The sequence below is a fragment of the Oncorhynchus keta genome, unplaced genomic scaffold (assembly GCF_023373465.1).
Source record: "Oncorhynchus keta strain PuntledgeMale-10-30-2019 unplaced genomic scaffold, Oket_V2 Un_contig_17480_pilon_pilon, whole genome shotgun sequence".
Lineage (NCBI taxonomy): Eukaryota > Metazoa > Chordata > Actinopteri > Salmoniformes > Salmonidae > Oncorhynchus > Oncorhynchus keta.
In genome coordinates, this window is record NW_026280449.1 from 36,172 (window position 1) to 58,924 (window position 22,753).

The 22,753-nt window shown below is 45.0% G+C and overlaps 1 protein-coding gene across 1 annotated transcript; it reads left to right on the forward strand.

The window, feature by feature from the left end:
- Positions 1 to 1,269: 1,269 nt before the first annotated feature.
- LOC127919769 (glutamate receptor 2-like) lies at positions 1,270 to 22,016 on the forward strand. Its single transcript, XM_052503574.1, has 3 exons — positions 1,270 to 1,652; positions 11,779 to 11,919; positions 21,727 to 22,016. The coding sequence occupies exons 1-3, from the start codon at positions 1,523 to 1,525 to the stop codon at positions 22,014 to 22,016; spliced, it is 561 nt and encodes a 186-aa protein (XP_052359534.1). The 5' UTR covers positions 1,270 to 1,522.
- Positions 22,017 to 22,753: the final 737 nt, after the last annotated feature.

Sequence of the window (22,753 nt, forward strand, 5' to 3'; positions counted from 1 at the left end):
AACTGGGGTTGCAGCACGAAGGAATCCCTCAGCAGATCGCATAATGGAGGTCAAATCCTATTTGGAGGAGCAGATCATCTGAGCTGGTGGAAGAACAAGGCCTCTGTCTACCCACGGCTTACTAAAGTCATGACAGGGAGACTCTGCATAGTGGCCACATCCGTTCCCTCTGAGAGGGTCTTCTCGAAAACGGGATAAATAATTACTGAGAGAAGAAACCGCTGCTGGTTTTAACATGGAAACAAAGAAGAGAGAAAAGAGGGACCAGTTTAATGTTTTAAGTGGGATGCTGCAGTTTTAACATGGAAACAAAGAAGAGAGAATAGAGGGACCAGTTTAATGTTTTAAGTGGGATGCTGCAGTTTTAACATGGAAACAAAGAAGAGAGAATAGAGGGACCAGTTTAATGTTTTAAGTGGGATGCTGCAGTTTTAACATGGAAACAAAGAAGAGAGAATAGAGGGACCAGTTTAATGTTTTAAGTGGGATGCTGCAGTTTTAACATGGAAACAAAGAAAGAGACCAGAATGTTTTAAGTGGGAGAGGGACCAGTTTAATGTTTTAAGTGGGATGCTGCAGTTTAACATGGAAACAAAGAAGAGAGAATAGAGGGACCAGTTTAATGTTTTAAATGGGATGCTGCAGTTTTAACATGGAAACAAAGAAGAGAGAATAGAGGGACCAGTTTAATGTTTTCAGTGGGATGCTGCAGTTTTAACATGGAAACAAAGAAGAGAGAAAAGAGGGACCAGTTTAATGTTTTAAGTGGGATGCTGCAGTTTTAACATGGAAACAAAGAAGAGAGAAAAGAGGGACCAGTTTAATGTTTTAAGTGGGATGCTGCAGTTTTGCACATTGTTATTGCAATATTCTATTATGCTGATTGTATTCGTTTTGAATTGTTGGATTTATATGCACTTTGTTTATATACATTAAAAAGTGTAAATGCAAATGTTTAATAGCATTCTTTTTCATTACAAACCAATGCATTTTTAAATATATTGTAGTTAAGGTAGAGTATGATTTCATTTAATAATTTAATTAGAATTGTTTTAACACCAATCATAGTCAAACTATCGCAAAGTGTTTGACTTGAGAAAATACAAAACATATATTTTTTAAAGAGCCATTTGGGAGCCAAAAGAGAGCTGAGCAGAACGATCCGGCTCACTGAAAAGAGCCGGAATGCCCATCAGTAATGTGGACTGTTTCCCCAACAACCTGACTCGGCTGCTCTCGGCTCTTTCCGTTCTCATCGGTATTCCGAAACTGTACGCGCGCTATAGACGCGAGAGAGAGAGACAGACACAGAGAGAGACAGAGATCCGCAGAGCTGGAGAGATCTTCCCACGACCGAACCGCTACAGGACCTGAGACCAGTGCATTAGACACGCAACCCCCTGCTGTGGGTTCCCTCTGCTGTCCGGTAACCAGGCCGCCATGCTGACCGTCTGATTAGCCGTCTGTGCGCCTGTCTGGAGGAACTGACCGTTATTCGGTGTACTGGGCCGTTATTTAGTGGATGTATGTCGACGCCTCTCGGTATGAAATGTCTGAACTAACAACGATGAGGAATCTGCTGCTCGTGTTTCTCCTAACTGTCATCTGCTTGAGACGCGAGGCGCTCTGCGGTTCTCCCAGTGTTCAGATCGGTAGGTACATTCATATATATTACATATTGAAAATAAATGATTCATATAACATATAAATATATATATATTGCATTAGACAGTGGTCTATGTTGTCTCCGTGTACTGACACGTAGTGTGGTTATTAGCCTGCCTAACACTGGAGCGGTGGTTTCATCTGCATTACACTGCATCTGAGATGGCGGGAGGGAGAAACGGGGGAGGAGGGAGAGACAAGGGGGAGAAGGAGAGGGAAAGAGAGGAGAGCAAGAGGGAGATAATGAGGAAGGAGAGAGAGAAGGGGAATTAAGGAGAGAGTGAGTGATGGGGTATATATAAGCTATTGAGAAGGCAGAAGGGTTCCAGGCCTGGTCTTTAAAACAGATTTAAATATGTTATTATTAATGATCAGGTCTGCTTCCTGCTGCATTATCATGGACGACAGAACTGGGTATCATAGCAGGCCTTGATTAGGATTATTATTGGTATGATTAGGATGATTATTATACAGAAACAGCAGTCAGGGATTCAAGGCCTGTTCCAGACAACCTCACAGTGACTTCTCATAGACTGATAGTTAAAATAGGTCTGTTTCAGTTCAATATGGCAGTTTTAGTTCAATATATCTATTTCAATTAAATGTGTCTGTTCAGTTAAATGTGGATGGCAGTTTCAGTTCATTATGAATGGCAGTTTCAGTTCATTATGCATGGCAGTTTCAGTTCATTATGAATGGCAGTTTCAGTTCATTATGCATGGAAGTTTTAGTTCAATATATCTATTTCAATTAAATGTGTCTGTTCAGTTAAATGTGGATGGCAGTTTCAGTTCATTATGCATGGCAGTTTCAGTTCATTATGAATGGCAGTTTCAGTTCATTATGCATGGAAGTTTTAGTTCAATATATCTATTTCAATTAAATGTGTCTGTTCAGTTAAATGTGGATGGCAGTTTCAGTTCATTATGAATGGCAGTTTCAGTTCATTATGCATGGCAGTTTCAGTTCATTATGAATGGCAGTTTCAGTTCATTATGCATGGCAGTTTCAGTTCATTATGAATGGCAGTTTCAGTTCATTATGAATGGCAGTTTCAGTTCATTATGAATGGCAGTTTCAGTTCATCATGCATGGCAGTTTCAGTTCATTATGAATGGCAGTTTCAGTTCATCATGCATGGCAGTTTCAGTTCATCATGCATGGCAGTTTCAGTTCATTATGAATGGCAGTTTCAGTTCATCATGCATGGCAGTTTCAGTTCATTATGCATGGCAGTTTCAGTTCATTATGAATGGCAGTTTCAGTTCATCATGCATGGCAGTTTCAGTTCATTATGAATGGCAGTTTCAGTTCATCATGCATGGCAGTTTCAGTTCATTATGCATGGCAGTTTCAGTTCATTATGAATGGCAGTTTCAGTTCATCATGCATGGCAGTTTCAGTTCATTATGAATGGCAGTTTCAGTTCATTATGAATGGCAGTTTCAGTTCATTATGAATGGCAGTTTCAGTTCATCATGCATGGCAGTTTCAGTTCATTATGAATGGCAGTTTCAGTTCATTATGCATGGCAGTTTCAGTTCATCATGCATGGCAGTTTCAGTTCATTATGAATGGCAGTTTCAGTTCATTATGCATGGCAGTTTCAGTTCATTATGCATGGAAGTTTCAGTTCATTATGAATGGCAGTTTCAGTTCATTATGAATGGCAGTTTCAGTTCATTATGCATGGCAGTTTCAGTTCATTATGCATGGAAGTTTCAGTTCATTATGAATGGCAGTTTCAGTTCATTATGCATGGCAGTTTCAGTTCATTATGCATGGCAGTTTCAGTTCATTATGCATGGCAGTTTCAGTTCAATATGGCTATTTCAGTTCAATATGGCTATTTCAGTTCAGTATGGCTGTTTCAGTTCAATATGGCTGTTTCAGTTCAACATGGCTGTTTCAGTTCAATATGGCTGGCTGTTTCAGTTCAATATGGCTGTTTCAGTTCAATATGGCTGTTTCAGTTCAATATGGCTGGCTGTTTCAGTTCAATATGGCTGTTTCAGTTAGATATGGATAGCTGTTTCGGTTCAATATGGCTGTTTCAGTTCAATATGGCTGTTTCAGTTCAATATGGCTGTTTCAGTTCAATTGTCACAAGTTTGGAGAGGTGTAGGCAGGAGGCAGTCGCAGGTTTAGAACTACTGAATTTATTAAAGCACCATTTCTAAAAGTGGGATGAAACCCAAAGTGATAAATAATAAAGTCCTCAGGAATAGTAGGATAGATTCCTCTCAGGAAAACAAGCAACATGGACAATGACCGACAAAGACAAATGACAGAGGGAGTATATATATACAGTGATAAAGTGAGGATTGGAACCAGGTGCGTGTAATGATGACGAGACCGGGGTTGATGAAGGGCGTTTTCCATCAGCAGGTTCGGCAGCAGCTTTTTTACATTTAATTTTTAATTGAACCTTTATTTAACTAGGCAAGTCAGTTAAGAACAAATTCTTATTTACAATGATGGCATAACCGGGACGACACTGGGCCAATTGTGCACCGGCCTATGGGACTACCAATCACAGCCGGTTGTGATACAGCCCGGCGACGCCGAACGCCTGAGCTGGACAGGAGGGGGAGCCAAAGCGAAGGCTGGTGTGTCAGTACCCCATCCTGAGGCGCTGCCCCAGCAGCAGGGCGCCGCTGACATTCGGGACGACCCCGGAGACACGTGCAGGTCGGTCGGGACGACGCCTCCCGAATGAGAGAACGGTCCAGGATGTCCCGCGCTGGAACCCAGCACCTCTCTTCGGGACCGTACCCCTCTCAGTCGACCAGGTACTGGAGAGACATGACGCCGTGAGTCCAACAGGCTGCGGACGGAGTACGCCGGGGCATGTGTTCTCCCTTCCATGTTCTGTGTCCCAGGACAACGCATCAACCTTGACATTCCTAGATACTTAGAGGGTAAAGTCAAACCTGGCGAGTAATAGGGCCCTCCTGGCCTGATGTGGGTGTTCTCCCTTCCATGTTCTGTGTCTCCAGGACAACGCATCAACCTTGACATTCTTAGATTCTTAGAGGGTAAAGTCAAACCTGGCGAGTAATAGGGCCCTCCTGGCCTGACGTTGGTTCAGCCTCTTCGCTGCTTGAATATACTCTAGGTTCCCGTGGTCCATCCAAACAATGAATGGATGTTGTGCACCCTCCAGCCAGTGCCGCCATGTCTTGACGGCCAGCAACTCACGATCCCCCACATCGTAATTCCGCCCCCGCAGGAGACAGCTTCCGTGAGTAGAAGGCGCATGGATGGAGTCTAGGCGTTGATCCAGTGGAACCAGGCAGTAGGTCGATAGTGCAGTCCGATGGGCAATGAGGGGGCAGGAATGTGGCACGAGTCTTCGAAAAATCCACCTGTAGGTCCCGGTACTCCTCCGGGATAGGTCCGGACTTTCCACAGAGGTGGCACAGATAGACACAGAGAGACACCTCCCTTGACACTCCTGCAACCAACCCAACAACCTCTCTGTCCACAATATTCTGGGGTTATGCAACTGTAACCAGGGGAAACCTAAAACTGCGGGGTGTGCAGGAGAGTCTAAGATGAGGAAAGTGATGCTTTCATGGTGGTTGTGAGCAACTGTGATGGAAATGGGAATCATGGTCTGGCACACCAGTCCTGTTCCTAGGGGACAGTTGTCTAGGGCATGGACTGGGATAGGGAGTTGTAAAGGGAAATGGGAATCGTGGTCTGGCACACCAGTCCTGTTCCTAGGGGACAGTTGTCTAGGGCATGGACTGGGATAGGGGGTTGTAAAGGGAAATGGGAATCGTGGTCTGGCACACCAGTCCTGTTCCTAGGGGACAGTTGTCTAGGGCATGGACTGGGATAGGGGGTTGTAAAGGGAAATGGGAATCGTGGTCTGGCACACCAGTCCTGTTCCTAGGGGACAGTTGTCTAGGGCATGGACTGGGATAGGGGGTTGTAAAGGGAAATGGGAATCGTGGTCTGGCACACCAGTCCTGTTCCTAGGGGACAGTTGTCTAGGGCATGGACTGGGATAGGAAGTTGTAAAGGGACTAGAGGAATGCGTAATGATAAGGCCACTGACTGGTCTAGGAAATTGACTGCAGAACCTGAGTCTACTAGTCCGGGAAGGTGACAGGAAGGAGGACGGGCTGGGTGGACAGAGAGGAGCAAGGCACGGCCATACCTACCTGGGAAGGTGCAGGAGTGCTCCTCGGCCTGTCGCTTCCTCGCCTGTTTCTCCTTCTGGAACAGGTATTCCAGGGGTGGTCCGACTCGTCGCAGTATGAGCAGAGACCCTGTTGACGGTGGTGTTGACGTTCCTCGGGGACAAGGTGCGTCGTGCCCACCTCCATGGGCTCAGTCTCGCTGGAGGTTCCTGGAAGAGACCCGAACCCCCGGGATAGGCGACGACGGGCACGTAGGAGATTATCCAGGCGGATGGCCATGGCGATGAGCTGGTCCAGCATGAGGTCCAGCTCGGTCTGGACATCCGCCAGTAGCCAGCTGCGGAAAAGCGTCAACATGGTCTGGTCACTCCAGCCCTGTGGACGTAGCCACCTTCCGGAAATCCAGAGTGTACTCAGACGCTTTCCTGGACCCCTTGGCGTAGACGGAGGAGATGCTCACCTCACTCTCGGCCCTCTGGAAGATGGTCGAAAACAGCACGGAAGAGTTGGGTGAAGTTCTCATAGGACTGCACTTCTGGACCGTCCCTCTCCCAGACGGCGTGCTCCCACTCCAGAGCCCGGACTGTCAGCACCGAGATCACCAATGCCAGGTCACACAGCAGAAGAACCCCATACAGTGAGCTTGGGTGCCGTCAAACCACTCGGGGAGGGGCAGGTGGACGTTGCTGATCGGACTGGGTGATGTAGATGGTGGTGGGGTGGCTGGAACGACCGTGCAGAGCTGGGAAGGTGGTGGTGTAGCCTGTAGCTGGTGTACGGTCTGGAGCAACTCGTCCATGGCAGTCCCTAGGTGCTCCAGACATGAGTCGTGGTGTAGGAGCTTCGCTCCTATAGTGGAGAGGTTGGGATGTCCTGCTGCTTCCTGTTCTCTTGGGTCGGTCATTCTGTCACACGTGTAGAGCGGAGTAGGCAGGAGGCAGTCACAGGTTTAGAGAGGAAAAGGCAGGAGGCAGTCACAGGTTTAGAGAGGAAAAGGCAGGAGGCAGTCACAGGTTTAAGGAGGAGTAGGCAGGAGGCATGATGAAACCCAAAGTGATAAATAGTAAAATACTCAGGAATAGTAGGATAGATTCCTCTCAGGAAAACAAGCAACATTGACAATGACCGACAAAGACAAATGACAGAGGGAGTATATATACAGTGATAAAGTGAGGATTGGAACCAGGTGCGTGTAATGATGACGAGACAAGCCCGGGGTTGATGAAGGGCGTTTTCCATCAGCAGGTTCAGCAGCAGCTAGAAGGCAGGCGATGCCGAACACCTGAACTGGACAGGAGGGGGAGCCAAAGCGAAGGTGGTGTGATGTCAATATGGAAGACTGTTTCAGTTCAATATGGCTGTTTCAGTTCAATATGGCTGTTTCAGTTCAATATGGCTGTTTCAGTTCAATATGGCTGTTTGATTTAGATATGGAAGGCTGTTTCAGTTCAATATGGCTGTTTGAGTTAGATATGAATGGCTGTTTCAGTTCAATATGGCTGTTTGAGTTAGATATGGAAGGCTGTTTCAGTTCAATATGGCTGTTTGATTTAGATATGAATGGCAGTTTCAGTTCAATATGGCTGTTTGAGTTAGATATGGAAGGCTGTTTCAGTTCAATGTGGCTGTTTGAGTTAGATATGGATGGCTGTTTCAGTTCAATATGGCTGTTTGAGTTAGATATGATGGCTGTTTTGGTTCAATGTGGCAGTTTGAGTTAGATATGAAAGGCTGTTTCAGTTCAATATGGCTGTTTGAGTTAGGTATGGAAGGCTGTTTCAGTTCAATATGGATGGCTGTTTCAGTTCAATATGGCTGTTTGAGATTGATATGGAAGGTTGTTTCAGTTCAATATGGCTGTTTGAGATAGATATGGATGGCTGTTTCAGTTCAATATGAATGGCAGTTGCAGTTCAATATGGCTGTTTAAGTTCAATATGGCTGTTTGAGTTAGATATGGAAGTCTGTTTCAGTTCAATATGAATGGCAGTTTCAGTTCAATATGGCTGTTTCACTTAGATATGGATGGCTGTTTCAGTTCAATATGGCAGTTTCAGTTCAATATGGCTGTTTCAGGTCAATATGGCTATTCGAGTTGGATATGGGAGGCTGTTTTAGTTCAGGTTCAATAAGGATGCCTGATTCAGTTCAATGTGGCTGTTTCAGTTAGATATGGGTGGCTGTTTCAGTTCAATATGGCGGTTTCAGTTCAATATGGTTGTTTCAGTTCAATAAGGATGGCGGTTTCAGTTCAATATGGTTGTTTCAGTTCAATATGGCTGTTTCAGTTCATTAAGGATGGCTGTTTCAGTTCAATATGGCTGTTTCAGTTAATTAAGAATGGCTGTTTCTGTTCAATATGGCTGTTTCAGTTCAATATGGCTGTTTGAGATAGATATGGATGGCTGTTTCAGTTCAATAAGGATGGCTGTTTCAGTTCAATATGGAAGGCTGTTTCAGTTCAATAAGGATGGCTGTTTCAGTTCAATATGGACGGCTGTTTCAGTTCAATATGGACGGCTGTTTCAGTTCAATATGGACGGCTGTTTCAGTTCAATATGGATGGCTGTTTCAGTTCAATATGGACGGCTGTTTCAGTTCAATATGGATGGGTGTGTAGCTATGTAGACGTTCAACCAGATAATCATACTCCCTGGTTGCATCTCCAGCCATCACCATGTCCTGAGACTGAGACAGGTGATGGATAGGGATGTGTTTGCACCATTTACAACCCATTTCCATGATCTCCAGCACTACCCCAACATCAACATACTGGATGTGAAAACACTTTCTATGTTTTGCAGACCAAACAGTTAGAAGATAAATGTTCCCAATGACATCATCTGAAAACAGTTGTTACTTCATCTGGTGGGTTTCATCATGTGATTTTAACTCTGAGCAGGCAAAGTTGACTTTACATTGGATGGTTTACATATGGCTGTTTCAGTTCAATATGGCTGTTTCAGTTCAATATGGCTGTTTCAGTTCAATATGGCTGTTTCAGTTCAATATGGATGTTTCAGTTCAATATGGCTGTTTCAGTTCAATATGGCTGTTTCAGTTCAATATGGCTGTTTCAGTTCAATATGGCTGTTTCAGTTCAATATGGCTGTTTCAGTTCAATATGGCTGTTTCAGTTCAATATGGCTGTTTCAGTTCAATATGGCTGTTTCAGTTCAATATGGCTGTTTCAGTTCAATATGGCTGTTTCAGTTCAATATGGCTGTTTCAGTTCAATATGGCTGTTTCAGTTCAATATGGCTGTTTCAGTTCAATATGGATGTTTCAGTTCAATATGGCTGTTTCAGTTCAATATGGATGTTTCAGTTCAATATGGCTGTTTCAGTTCAATATGGCTGTTTCAGTTCAATATGGCTGTTTAAGTTCAATATGGATGTTTCAGTTCAATATGAATGTTTCAGTTCAATATGGCGGTTTCAGTTCAATATGGCTGTTTCAGTTCAATATGGATGTTTCAGTTCAATATGGCTGTTTCAGTTCAATATGGCTGTTTCAGTTCAATATGGCTGTTTCAGTTCAATATGGCTGTTTCAGTTCAATATGGCTGTTTCAGTTCAATATGGATGTTTCAGTTCAATATGGATGTTTCAGTTCAATATGGATGTTTCAGTTCAATATGGCTGTTTCAGTTCAATATGGATGGTCATGGAAATATGTAGATGTTGATGCAGCTGAACATTCTCTCTGTTTAATACAGACAGAATCAGTGTTTCTAAACATTCTCTCTGTTTAATACAGACAGAATCAGTGTTTCTAAACATTCTCTCTGTTTAATACAGACAGAATCAGAGTGTTTCTAAACATTCTCTCTGTTTAATACAGACAGAATCAGAGTGTTTCTAAACATTCTCTCTGTTTAATACAGACAGAATCAGAGTGTTTCTAAACATTCTCTCTGTTTAATACAGACAGAATCAGTGTTTCTAAAGAATATCTCTGTTTAATACAGACAGAATCAGAGTGTTTCTAAACATTCTCTCTGTTTAATACAGACAGAATCAGAGTGTTTCTAAACATTCTCTCTGTTTAATACAGACAGAATCAGAGTGTTTCTAAACATTCTCTCTGTTTAATACAGACAGAATCAGTGTTTCTAAACATTCTCTCTGTTTAATACAGACAGAATCAGAGTGTTTCTAAACATTCTCTCTGTTTAATACAGACAGAATCAGTGTTTCTAAACATTCTCTCTGTTTAATACAGACAGAATCAGAGTGTTTCTAAACATTCTCTCTGTTTAATACAGACAGAATCAGTGTTTCTAAACATTCTCTCTGTTTAATACAGACAGAATCAGAGTGTTTCTAAACATTCTCTCTGTTTAATACAGACAGAATCAGAGTGTTTCTGAACATTCTCTCTGTTTAATACAGACAGAATCAGTGTTTCTAAACATTCTCTCTGTTTAATACAGACAGAATCAGTGTTTCTAAACATTCTCTCTGTTTAATACAGACAGAATCAGTGTTTCTAAACATTCTCTCTGTTTAATACAGACAGAATCAGAGTGTTTCTAAACATTATCTCTGTTTAATACAGACAGAATCAGTGTTTCTAAACATTCTCTCTGTTTAATACAGACAGAATCAGAGTGTTTCTAAACATTATCTCTGTTTAATACAGACAGAATCAGTGTTTCTAAACATTCTCTCTGTTTAATACAGACAGAATCAGTGTTTCTAAACATCTCTCTGTTTAATACAGACAGAATCAGTGTTTCTAAACATTCTCTCTGTTTAATACAGACAGAATCAGTGTTTCTAAACATTCTCTCTGTTTAATACAGACAGAATCAGTGTTTCTAAACATTCTCTCTGTTTAATACAGACAGAATCAGAGTGTTTCTAAACATTCTCTCTGTTTAATACAGACAGAATCAGAGTGTTTCTTAACGAAGCCGTTCTGGGTAGACAACGTCAGAAAGTTGAACCACAGAAGACAGGGAAACAACATACAGAGAACTGCCAGACCGGCTAGATAACCAGCTAAACATTCTCCCAGAGAACTGCCAGACCGGCTAGATAACCAGCTAAACATTCTCCCAGAGAACTGCCAGACTAGCTAGATATCCAGCTAAACATTCTCCCAGAGAACTGCCAGACCGGCTAGATATCCAGCTAAACATTCTCCCAGAGAACTGCCAGACCGGCTAGATATCCAGCTAAACATTCTCCCAGAGAACTGCCAGACCAGCTAGATATCCAGCTAAACATTCTCCCAGAGAACTGCCAGACTAGCTAGATATCCAGCTAAACATTCTCCCAGAGAACTGCCAGACAAGCTAGATATCCAGCTAAACATTCTCCCAGAGTACTGCCAGACTAGCTAGATAACCAGCTAAACATTCTCCCAGAGTACTGCCAGACCGGCTAGATAACCAGCTAAACATTCTCCCAGAGTACTGCCAGACCAGCTAGATAACCAGCTAAACATTCTCCCAGAGTACTGCCAGACCGGCTAGATAACCAGCTAAACATTCTCCCAGAGTACTGCCAGACCAGCTAGATAACCAGCTAAACATTCTCCCAGAGTACTGCCAGACCAGCTAGATAACCAGCTAAACATTCTCCCAGAGTACTGCCAGACCGGCTAGATAACCAGCTAAACATTCTCCCAGAGTACTGCCAGACCTGCTAGATAACCAGCTAAACATTCTCCCAGAGTACTGCCAGACTAGCTAGATAACAAGCTAAACATTCTCCCAGAGTACTGCCAGACTGCCTAGATAACCAGCTAAACATTCTCCCAGAGTACTGCCAGACTGCCTAGATAACCAGCTAAACATTCTCCTTGTGTGTGTGTGGGGGGGTTCTCTGTGTGTGTGTGTGTGTGTGTGTGTGTGTGTGTGTGTGTGTGTGTGTGTGTGTGTGTGTGTGTGTGTGTGTGTGTGTGTGTGTGTGTGTGTGTGTGTGTGTGTGTGTGTGTGTGTGTGTGTGTGTAGGGGGGCTGTTCCCACGCGGTGCTGATCAGGAGTATAGTGCGTTCCGGATTGGAATGGTCCAGTATGGAACCCAGGACTTCCGCCTCACTCCTCACATAGACAACCTGGAGGTTGCCAACAGCTTCGCTGTCACCAACTGCTGTGAGTAACACACACACACAGACACACACAGACACACACAGACACACACACGGGCAGGGGAGTGAAGGGGTGGAGAGATGAGGGTACCCTGCATGATGCTTGGGGCAGTCCGCTGCCTGTTTGTAGGACGGTTGGTCAGAAGAGAGAGAGCAGGTCCAGCCTCTCCTCTAAGTTCTCTCTTACTTCACCCGCTGCTCTCACCTTACAGAGAACCAGCCAGGTCGTTCAAGATTGACCAAGAAATTGGACGTCTAGCCATGTCCCGAGGACATGGGCCATTGCTTTCAAAACTAAGGGGAAAAGTGAGCGCTATTGCCATGAAATAGGGGTTTTGTGGACTGAGTTGGTGGATGGATGTCTATCAGAGGAGGCTCCTCAGAGGAGGAAGGGGAGGACCATCCTACAAATAGTGAAACATTAAAAAGGTTATCTTTTTTAGATAAAACTGAATATATTCACATCACCAAATAATTGATTAGAACACACTGTTGTTTTGCAATGAAGGTCTACAGTAGCCAGTACTCTGTAGGGTAGCACCATGGTGTAGCCGGAGGACAGCTAGTGTCTGTCCTCCTCTGGGTACATTGAATTCAATACAAAACCTAAGAGGCTCATGGTTTTCACTCACTTCCATAGACTTACACAGTAATTATGACAACTTCCGGAGGACGTCCTCCAACCTATCAGAGCTCTTGCAGCATGAACTGACATGTTGTCCACCCAATCAAAGGATCAGAGAATGAATCTAGTACTGAAAGCATCTCTCTAGCAAAGAGAGAGAAAGACAATAGTTGAACAGTTTTTTACACATTAATTTCTTCCTAAATTAAGGAGAAGCTAGAGAGACAGAGACAGAGGAGAGATAGATATATTTTGTAGTATATACAGTTTGTAAGGGTTTTCTTCTGGTGAAAGAGAGGCGGACCAAAATGCAGCATGGTGGTTATTCATGTTTTTAATAAAGACGACTATACATGAACAGACTATACAAAACAAGAAAAGTGAAAACCTAAACAGTCCTATCTGGTGCAAACACAGAGACAGGAACAATCACCCACAAAACCCAACACAAAACAGGCTACCTAAATATGGTTCCCAATCAGAGACAATGACTAACACCTGCCTCTGATTGAGAACCATATCAGGCCAAACATAGAAATAGACAAACCAGACACACAACACAGAATGCCCACCCAGCTCACGTCCTGACCAACACTAAAATAAGGAAAACACATACGAACGATGGACAGAACGTGACACTGTTGAAGTCGGAAGTTTACATACTGTCACGCCTTAGTTATCTTTGTTTTCTTTATTATTTTGGTTCGGTCAGGGTGTGACACACACACCTTTGCCAAATACATTTAAACTCAGTTTTTTCACAATTCCTAATATTTAATCCTAGTAAAATCCCCTGTCTTGGGTCAGTTAGGATCACCACTTTATTTTAAGAATGTGAAATGTCAGAATAATAGTAGAGAGAATGATTTATTTCAGCTTTTATTTCTTTCATCACATTCCCAGTGGGTCAGAAGTTTACATACCCTCAATTAGGGTCAAACGTTTCGGGTATCCTTCCACAAGCTTCCCACAATAAGTGGGAATTTCAGCCCATTCCTCCTGACAGAGCTGGTGTAAATGAGTCAGGTTTGTAGGCCTCCTTGCCCGCACACGCTTTTTCAGTTCTGCCCACAAATTGTCTGTAGGGTTGAGATCAGGGCTTTCTGATGGCCACCCCAATTCCTTGACTTTGTTGTCCTTAAGCCATTTTGCTTCGAAAGTATGCTTGGGGTCATTGTCCATTTGGAAGAACCATTTGCGACCAAGCTTTAAATTCCTGACTGATGTCTTGAGATGTTTCTTCAATATATCCACATAATTTTCCATCCTCATGATGCCATCTATTTTGTGAAGTGCACCAGTCACTCCTGCAGCAAAGCACCCCCACAACATGATGCTTCACGGTTGGGATGGTGTTCTTCAGCTTGCAAGCCCCCCCTTTCCCCCCTTTTCCTCCAAACATAACGATGGTCATTAAGGCCAAACAGTTAAATTTGTATTTTATCGGACAAGAGGACATTTCTCCAAAAAGTACGATCTTTGCCCCCATGTGCAGTTGTAAACCATAGTCTGGATTTTTTATGGCGGTTTTGGAGCAGTGGCTTCTTCCTTGCTGAGCGGACTTTCAGGTTATATCGATATAGGACTTGTTTTACTGTGTATATAGATACTTTTGTACCTTTTTCCTCCAGCATCTTCACAGAGTCCTTTCCTGTTGTTCTGCGATTGATTTGCACTTTTCGCACCAAAGTACATTAATCTGGGACACTGTAAAGTCCATGGAGAATAAGAACACCTCCTCCCAGCTGCCCACTGCACTGAAGATAGGAAACACTGTCACCACTGATAAATCCACCATAATTGACAATTTCAATAAGCATTTTTCTACGGCTGGCCATGCTTTCCACCTGGCTACTCCTACCCCGGTCAACAGCACTGCACCCCCAACAGCAACTCGCCCAAGCCTTCCCCATTTCTCCTTCTCCCAAATCCGTTCAGCTGATGTTCTGAAAGAGCTGCAAAATCTGGACCCCTACAAATCAGCCGGGCTAGACAATCTGGACCCTTTCTTTCTAAAATTATCTGCCGAAATTGTTGCCACCCCTATTAGTAGCCTTTCAACCTCTCTTTCGTGTCGTCTGGGATTCCCAAAGATTGGAAAGCAGCTGCGGTCATCCCCCTCTTCAAAGGGGGACACACTCTTGACCCAAACTGCTACAGACCTATATCTATCCTACCATGCCTTTCTAAGGTCTTCGAAAGACAAGTCAACAAACAGATTACCGCTTGTCTCCACCCCCATCCAGGTGTCACCCATCTTCCCCATTATCCCCTGGGTACTTATATCTGTGTTCTCTGTTTGTCTGTTGCCAGTTCTTCTTGTTTTTCAAGTCAACCAGCATTTTGTCTCAGGTTCTGTTTTTTCCAAGTCTCTCTTTTTCTCACCCTCCTGGTTTTGACACTTGTCTGTCCTGACCACCTGCCTGACCACTCTGCATGCCCCTGACACTGTACCATTGCCTCTACTCTGGATTATCGATCCCTGCCTGCCTTGACATGTCGTTTGCCTGCTGTAATAAACTTTGTTACTTCAACACAGTCTGCATTTGGGTTTTACCTGGACACCTGAGAGCAACAAGTAACCAGCATATGTGGGAACTCCTTCAAGACTGCTGGAAAAGCATTCCAGGTGAAACTGTTGAGAGAATGCGAAGAGCTGTCATCAAGGCAAAGGGTTGGCTACCATGAAGAATCTCAAATATAAAATATATTTAGATTTTTTTTAAACTTTTTTGGTTACCAGATGATTCCATGTGTTATGTCATAGTGTTGATGTCTTCCTTATTATTCTACAATGTAGAAAACAGTCAAACATAAAGAAATACTTGGAATGAATAGGTGTGTCCAAACTTTTGACTGGTATTGTATATACTGTATATATATATATATATTTTAATGTTTATGTTTCATCTCATTTACTTAGTTACTTAGCTAGCGAATGCAGATAGCTAGTTTAGCCTACTCAAACACCCGGTTCAAACTGAGAGTGTTGCTATGTTAGCTAGCTGACTATGGCTATTGTTAGAATTGCATCAATTCTAATCTGGTATCAGGATAAATATGACAATCAGTCACCTATTGTATACTATGTATTTTTTATTAGCTAATAATGGTAAATGCAATTTTCATAATACGGGCTCTCTAGGGAAAAACAGAGAACTAATGTAACAGCGAAAGAGAGTCGGACAATGCAAAAAAAAATGAAACAAAATACATTAAAAATAAATACAAAAACAACAAATGATGACATGAAACCTAATAAGCCTATTGTATACTAGACAGGAACAATTTTTTAAAGCAGTGAAACCCAGGCTACTAAAGTGTTCCCAATCAGAGACAACGAGAATCACCTGACCCTGATTGAGAACTTTGCCAACCTTTACCCCCTATTTTCAGCAATGCCTCAAAACATAAAGATATAAAACTGTACACCCTGGCCTAACCAAATATATAACGAAAACACAAAACACGATGACCAAAGCGTGACAACTGGAACTTGTTCCTGACAAAAATATTATAATATACCCTGATGACAGTAAGTTTTTAACCTGTCAAAAACTGGGCGTGGTTTAAACTTGCTCAATTGTAGGCGCTCAGGCGGGTCCCCGCCTCTTGGCGCTTCTGTTGATAGATGTAACTGTTGCTGTGAAGAACATCCATGCTCTCATGCTCCATACCGTTATCTCGCACCTGGCTCCTGTTGCTCCTGTGCTCTACTCTGCTCTACTGTAATCTACTCTGCTCTGCTCTGTAATCTGCTCTGCTCTGCTCTGTAATCTGCTCTGCTCTGCTCTGTAATCTGCTCTACTCTGCTCTACTGTAATCTACTCTGCTCTGCTCTGTAATCTGCTCTGCTCTGTAATCTGCTCTGCTCTGCTCTGTAATCTGCTCTACTCTGCTCTAGTCTGCTCTGTAATCTGCTCTACTCTGCTCTAGTCTGCTCTGTGCTCTACTCTGCTCTGTGCTCTACTCTACTCTGCTGTGTGATCCACTCTACTCTACTCTGCTCTGTGCTCTACTCTGCTCTGTGATCTACTCTGTTCTGTGATCTACTCTGCTCTGTGATCTGCTCTGCTCTGTGCTCTACTCTGCTCTACTGTTATCTGCTCTACTCTGCTCTGTGATCTGCTCTGCTCTGTGCTCTACTCTGCTCTACTGTTATCTACTCTGCTCTGCTCTGTAATCTGCTCTGCTCTGCTGTGATCTACTCTGCTCTGCTCCATGCTACTCTGCTCTATTCTGCTCTGCTCTGCTCTACTCTGTGTCCACTCTAATCTGCGCACTATTCTACTCTGCTCTGTGCTCTACTCTGCGATATACTGTACTGCTACACTACTCTACCGTGCTGTACTGTACTGTGCTCTACTCTTCTCTGTGATCTACTCTACTCTGCTCTACTCTGCTCTGTGCTCTACTCTGCTCCGTGCTCTACTCTGCTCTGTGCTCTACTCTGCTCTAGTCTGCTCTGTGCTCTACTCTGCTCTAGTCTGCTCTGTGCTCTACTCTGCTCTGTGCTCTACTCTGCTCTGTACTCTACTCTGTGCTCTACTCTGCTCTACTCTGCTCTGTGCTCTACTCTGCTCTACTCTGCTCTGTGCTCTACTCTGCTCTAGTCTGCTCTGTGCTCTACTCTGCTCTGTGCTCTACTCTGCTCTGTGCTCTACTCTGCCCTGTGCTCTACTCTGCTCCGTGCTCTACTCTGCTCTGTGCTCTACTCTGCTCTGCTCTGTGCTCTACTCTGCTCCGTACTCTACTCTACTCTGCTCTGCTCTGTGCTCTACTCTGCTCTCTGCTCTACTCTGCTCTGTGCCCTACTCTTCTCTTCTCTACTGCTCTGTGCTCTATTCTGCTCTATGCTCTACTCTGCTCTTTGCTCTACTCTGCTCTACTCTGCTCTGTGCTCTACTCTGCTCTGTGCTCTACTCTGCTCTGTGCTCTACTCTTCTCTACTCTGCTCTGTGCTCTATTCTGCTCTATGCTCTACTCTGCTCTTTGCTCTACTCTGCTCTACTCTGCTCTGTGCTCTACTCTGCTCTACTCTGCTCTGTGCTCTACTCTACTCTGCTCTACTCTGCTCTGTGCTCTACTCTGCTCTGTGCTCTACTCTACTCTGCTCTACTCTGCTCTGTGCTCTACTCTGCTCTGTGCTCTACTCTGCTCTACTCTGCTCTACTCTGCTCTGTGCTCTACTCTCCTCAGTGCCCTACTCTTCTCTACTCAGCTCTGTGCTCTACTTTGCTCTACTACAGTGTTGTAATGGAGACCAGACCATGTCTGACTGATGCTCTACTGCAGTGTTGTAATGGAGACCAGGCCATGTCTGACTGATGCTCTACTACAGTGTTGTAATGGAGACCAGACCATGTCTGACCGATGCTCTACTACAGTGTTGTAATGGAGACCAGGCCATGTCTGACCGATGCTCTACTACAGTGTTGTAATGGAGACCAGACCATGTCTGACCGATGCTCTACTACAGTGTTGTAATGGAGACCAGGCCATGTCTGATTGATGCTCTACTACAGTGTTGTAATGGAGACCAGGCCATGTCTGACCGATGCTCTACTACAGTGTTGTAATGGAGACCAGACCATGTCTGACTGATGCTCTACTACAGTGTTGTAATGGAGACCAGACCATGTCTGACTGATGCTCTACTACAGTGTTGTAATGGAGACCAGACCATGTCTGACTGATGCTCTACTACAGTGTTGTAATGGAGACCAGACCATGTCTGACTGATGCTCTACTGCAGTGTTGTAATGGAGACCAGGCCATGTCTGACTGATGCTCTACTACAGTGTTGTAATGGAGACCAGACCATGTCTGACCGATGCTCTACTACAGTGTTGTAATGGAGACCAGGCCATGTCTGACCGATGCTCTACTACAGTGTTGTAATGGAGACCAGACCATGTCTGACCGATGCTCTACTACAGTGTTGTAATGGAGACCAGGCCATGTCTGACTGATGCTCTACTACAGTGTTGTAATGGAGACCAGGCCATGTCTGACTGATGCTCTACTACAGTGTTGTAATGGAGACCAGGCCATGTCTGACCGATGCTCTACTACAGTGTTGTAATGGAGACCAGACCATGTCTGACTGATGCTCTACTACAGTGTTGTAATGGAGACCAGACCATGTCTGACTGATGCTCTACTACAGTGTTGTAATGGAGACCAGACCATGTCTGACTGATGCTCTACTACAGTGTTGTAATGGAGACCAGACCCTGACTGATGTACTACAGTGTTGTACTGGAGACAGGCCATGTCTGACTGATGCTCTACTACAGTGTTGTAATGGAGCCAGGCCATGTCTGACCGATGCTCTACTACAGTGTTGTAATGGAGACCAGGCCATGTCTGACCGATGCTCTACTACAGTGTTGTAATGGAGACCAGGCCATGTCTGACTGATGCTCTACTACAGTGTTGTAATGGAGACCAGACCATGTCTGACCCCCTCTACACAGTAACGTTGTTTTCCCTCAGTGTTGTAATGGAGACCACCATGTCTGACTGATGCTCTACTACAGTGTTGTAATGGAGCCCCCCCACACAGTAACGTGTTTTCCCTCAGTAATGCTAGGCCATGTCTCTCTCTCTCTCTCTGCCTGTTGTGGGAATGGAGACCACACAGTAACGTGTTTTCCCTCAGTGATGCTACCATGTCGTCTCTCTCTCTCTGCCTGCCTGCCCCCCACACAGTAACGTGTTTTCCCTCAGTAATGCTACCATGTCGTCTCTCTCTCTCTGCCTGCCCCCCACACAGTAACGTGTTTTCCCTCAGTAATGCTACCATGTCGTCTCTCTCTCTCTCTGCCTGCCCCCCACACAGTAACGTGTTTTCCCTCAGTGATGCTACCATGTCGTCTCTCTCTCTCTGCCTGCCCCCCCACACAGTAACGTGTTTTCCCTCAGTGATGCTACCATGTCGTCTCTCTCTCTGCCTGCCCCCCCCCCACACAGTAACGTGTTTTCCCTCAGTGATGCTACCATGTCGTCTCTCTCTCTCTGCCTGCCCCCCCCCCACACAGTAACGTGTTTTCCCTCAGTGATGCTACCATGTCGTCTCTCTCTCTCTGCCCCCCCCCACACAGTAACGTGTTTTCCCTCAGTAATGCTACCATGTCTCTCTCTCTCTCTCTCTGCCTGCCCCCCCCACACAGTAACGTGTTTTCCCTCAGTGATGCTACCATGTCGTCTCTCTCTCTGCCTGCCCCCCCACACAGTAACGTGTTTTCCCTCAGTAATGCTACCATGTCGTCTCTCTCTCTCTGCCTGCCCCCCACACAGTAACGTGTTTTCCCTCAGTAATGCTACCATGTCGTCTCTCTCTCTCTGCCTGCCCCCCACACACAGTAACGTGTTTTCCCTCAGTGATGCTACCATGTCGTCTCTCTCTCTCTGCCTGCCCCCCCCACACAGTAACGTGTTTTCCCTCAGTGATGCTACCATGTCGTCTCTCTCTCTCTGCCTGCCCCCCCCCCACACAGTAACGTGTTTCCCTCAGTAATGCTACCATGTCGTCTCTCTCTCTCTGCCTGCCCCCCACACAGTAACGTGTTTTCCCTCAGTGATGCTACCATGTCGTCTCTCTCTCTCTGCCTGCCCCCCACACAGTAACGTGTTTTCCCTCAGTGATGCTACCATGTCGTCTCTCTCTCTCTGCCTGCCCCCCACACAGTAACGTGTTTTCCCTCAGTGATGCTACCATGTCGTCTCTCTCTCTCTGCCTGCCCCCCCCCCCACAGTAACGTGTTTTCCCTCAGTGATGCTACCATGTCGTCTCTCTCTCTCTCTGCTCAATGGCGTAAAAGCGGTCTGTGTCTCATGACAAAGCAGGAAGGGAACACTGTTTTTCCTTTAGAGAATAAAGGAATCAGGGCGCTGAAGTAGGACAGCTAAATATACTCACACACACACACACACACACACGCTCTAACAGACACACACACACACTCTAACACACACACACACACGCTCTGACAGACACACACACACGCAGACTCTAACAGACACACACACACACTCTAACAGACACACACACACACTCTAACAGACACACACACACACACTCTAACAGACACAAACACAGGTGTAGGCGCGCGGGCACACACACACACCCTCAATCACAACCGCTAGTGATAGGGTTAGCATGGTGCTAGTGATAGGGTTAGCATGGTGCTAGTGATAGGGTTAGCATGTTGCTAGTGATAGGGTTAGCATGGTGCTAGTGATAGGGTTAGCATGGTGCTAGTGGTAGGGTTAGCATGGTGCTAGTGATAGGGTTAGCATGGTGCTAGTGATAGGGTTAGCATGGTGCTAGCGATAGGGTTAGCATGTTGCTAGTGGTAGGGTTAGCATGGTGCTAGTGATAGGGTTAGCATGTGTGCTAGTGTGCTAGTGGGGTTAGCATGTTGCATGTTTGTGCTAGTGATAGGGTTAGCATGGTGCTAGTGATAGGGTTAGCATGGTGCTAGTGTAGGGTTAGCATGGTGCTAGTTAGGGTTAGCATGGTGCTAGTAGCATGTTGCTAGTGATAGGGCTAGTGATAGGGTTAGCATGGTGCTAGTGGTAGGGTTAGCATGGTGCTAGTGATGGGTTAGCATGGTGCATGGTGCTAGTGATAGGGTTAGCATGGTGCTAGTGATAGGGGCATGGTGCTAGTGATAGGGTTAGCATGTGCATGGTGCTAGTGATGGGTTAGCATGGTGCTAGTGATAGGGTTAGCATGGTGCTAGTGATAGGGTTAGCATGGTGCTAGTGATAGGGTTAGCATGGTGCTAGTGATAGGGTTAGCATGGTGCTAGTGATAGGGTTAGCATGGTGCTAGTGATAGGGTTAGCATGGTGCTAGTGGTAGGGTTAGCATGGTGCTAGTGGTAGGGTTAGCATGGTGCTAGTGGTAGGGTTTGCATGGTGCTAGTGGTAGGGTTAGCATGGTGCTAGTGATAGGGTTAGCATGGTGCTAGTGATAGGGTTAGCATGGTGCTAGTGATAGGGTTAGCATGGTGCTAGTGGTAGGGTTTGCATGGTGCTAGTGGTAGGGTTAGCATGGTGCTAGTGGTAGGGTTAGCATGGTGCTAGTGATAGGGTTAGCATGTTGCTAGTGATAGGGTTTGCATGGTGCTAGTGATAGGGTTAGCATGGTGCTAACCAACCCTCTCTCTCTCTGCAGTTTGTTCCCAGTTCTCCAGGGGTGTCTATGCCATCTTTGGTTTCTATGACAAGAAGAGTGTGAACACCATCACGTCTTTCTGTGAGACCCTCCACGTGTCCTTCATCACACCGTCCTTCCCTGCTGATGGACTCAATCAGTTTGTCCTTCAGATGAGACCCGACATCAAGGGACCTCTGGTCAGCTTAGTGGAGTATTACAAGTGGGACAAGTTCGCCTACCTCTATGACAGTGACAGGGGTGAGTCTGCTACCATCTATTCATACAGCGCATTCAGAAAGTATTCATGACTTTTTACACATTTTGTTATGTCACAGGCTTATTATAAAATGTATTAAATAGTTTTTCTCCCCATCAAACTATACACAATACCCCATAATGACAAAGCAAAAACAGGTTTTTAGAAATGTTTGCAAATTTATTACAAATACAAACTCAAATATCAGATGTACATAAGTATTCAGACCGTTTACTCAGTACTTTGTTGAAGACCCTTTGGCCTCGAGTCTCCTTGGGTATGATGCTATATAAGCTTGGCACACCTGTATTTGGGGAGTTACTCCCCTTCTTCTCTGCAGATCCTCTCAAGCTCTGTCAGGTTGGATGGGGTGTGTCGCTGCACAGCTATTTTCAGGTCTCTCCAGAGATGTTAGATCGAGTTCTGGGCCACTCAAGGACATTCAGAGACTTGTCCCGAAGCCACTCCTGCGTTGTCTTGGCTGTGTGCTTAGGGTTGTTGTCCTGTTGGAAGTTGAACCATCACCCCAGTCTGAGGTCCTGAGCACCCTGGAGCAGGTTTTCATCAAGGACCTCTCTGTACTTTGCTCCGTTCATCTTTCCCTCGATCCTAACTAGTCTCCCAGTCCCTGCCACTGAAAAACATCCCAACAGCATGATGCTGCCACTGTAGGGATGGTGCCAGGTTTTCTCCAGACGTGACGCTTGGCATTCAGGCCAAAGAGTTCAATCTTGGTTTCATCAGACAAGAGAATCTTGTTTCTCACGGTCTGAGAGTCCTTTATCTGAC

Excerpts from the sequence above, each read along its gene's own strand:
- LOC127919769 (XM_052503574.1), top strand. The coding sequence starts at position 1,523 with ATGTATGTCGACGCCTCTCGGTATGAAATGTCTGAACTAACAACGATG. Across the intron at positions 1,653-11,778 it reads TTCTCCCAGTGTTCAGATCG|GGGGGCTGTTCCCACGCGGT; the intron begins GTAGGTACATTC and ends GTGTGTGTGTAG. Across the intron at positions 11,920-21,726 it reads CTTCGCTGTCACCAACTGCT|TTTGTTCCCAGTTCTCCAGG; the intron begins GTGAGTAACACA and ends CTCTCTCTGCAG.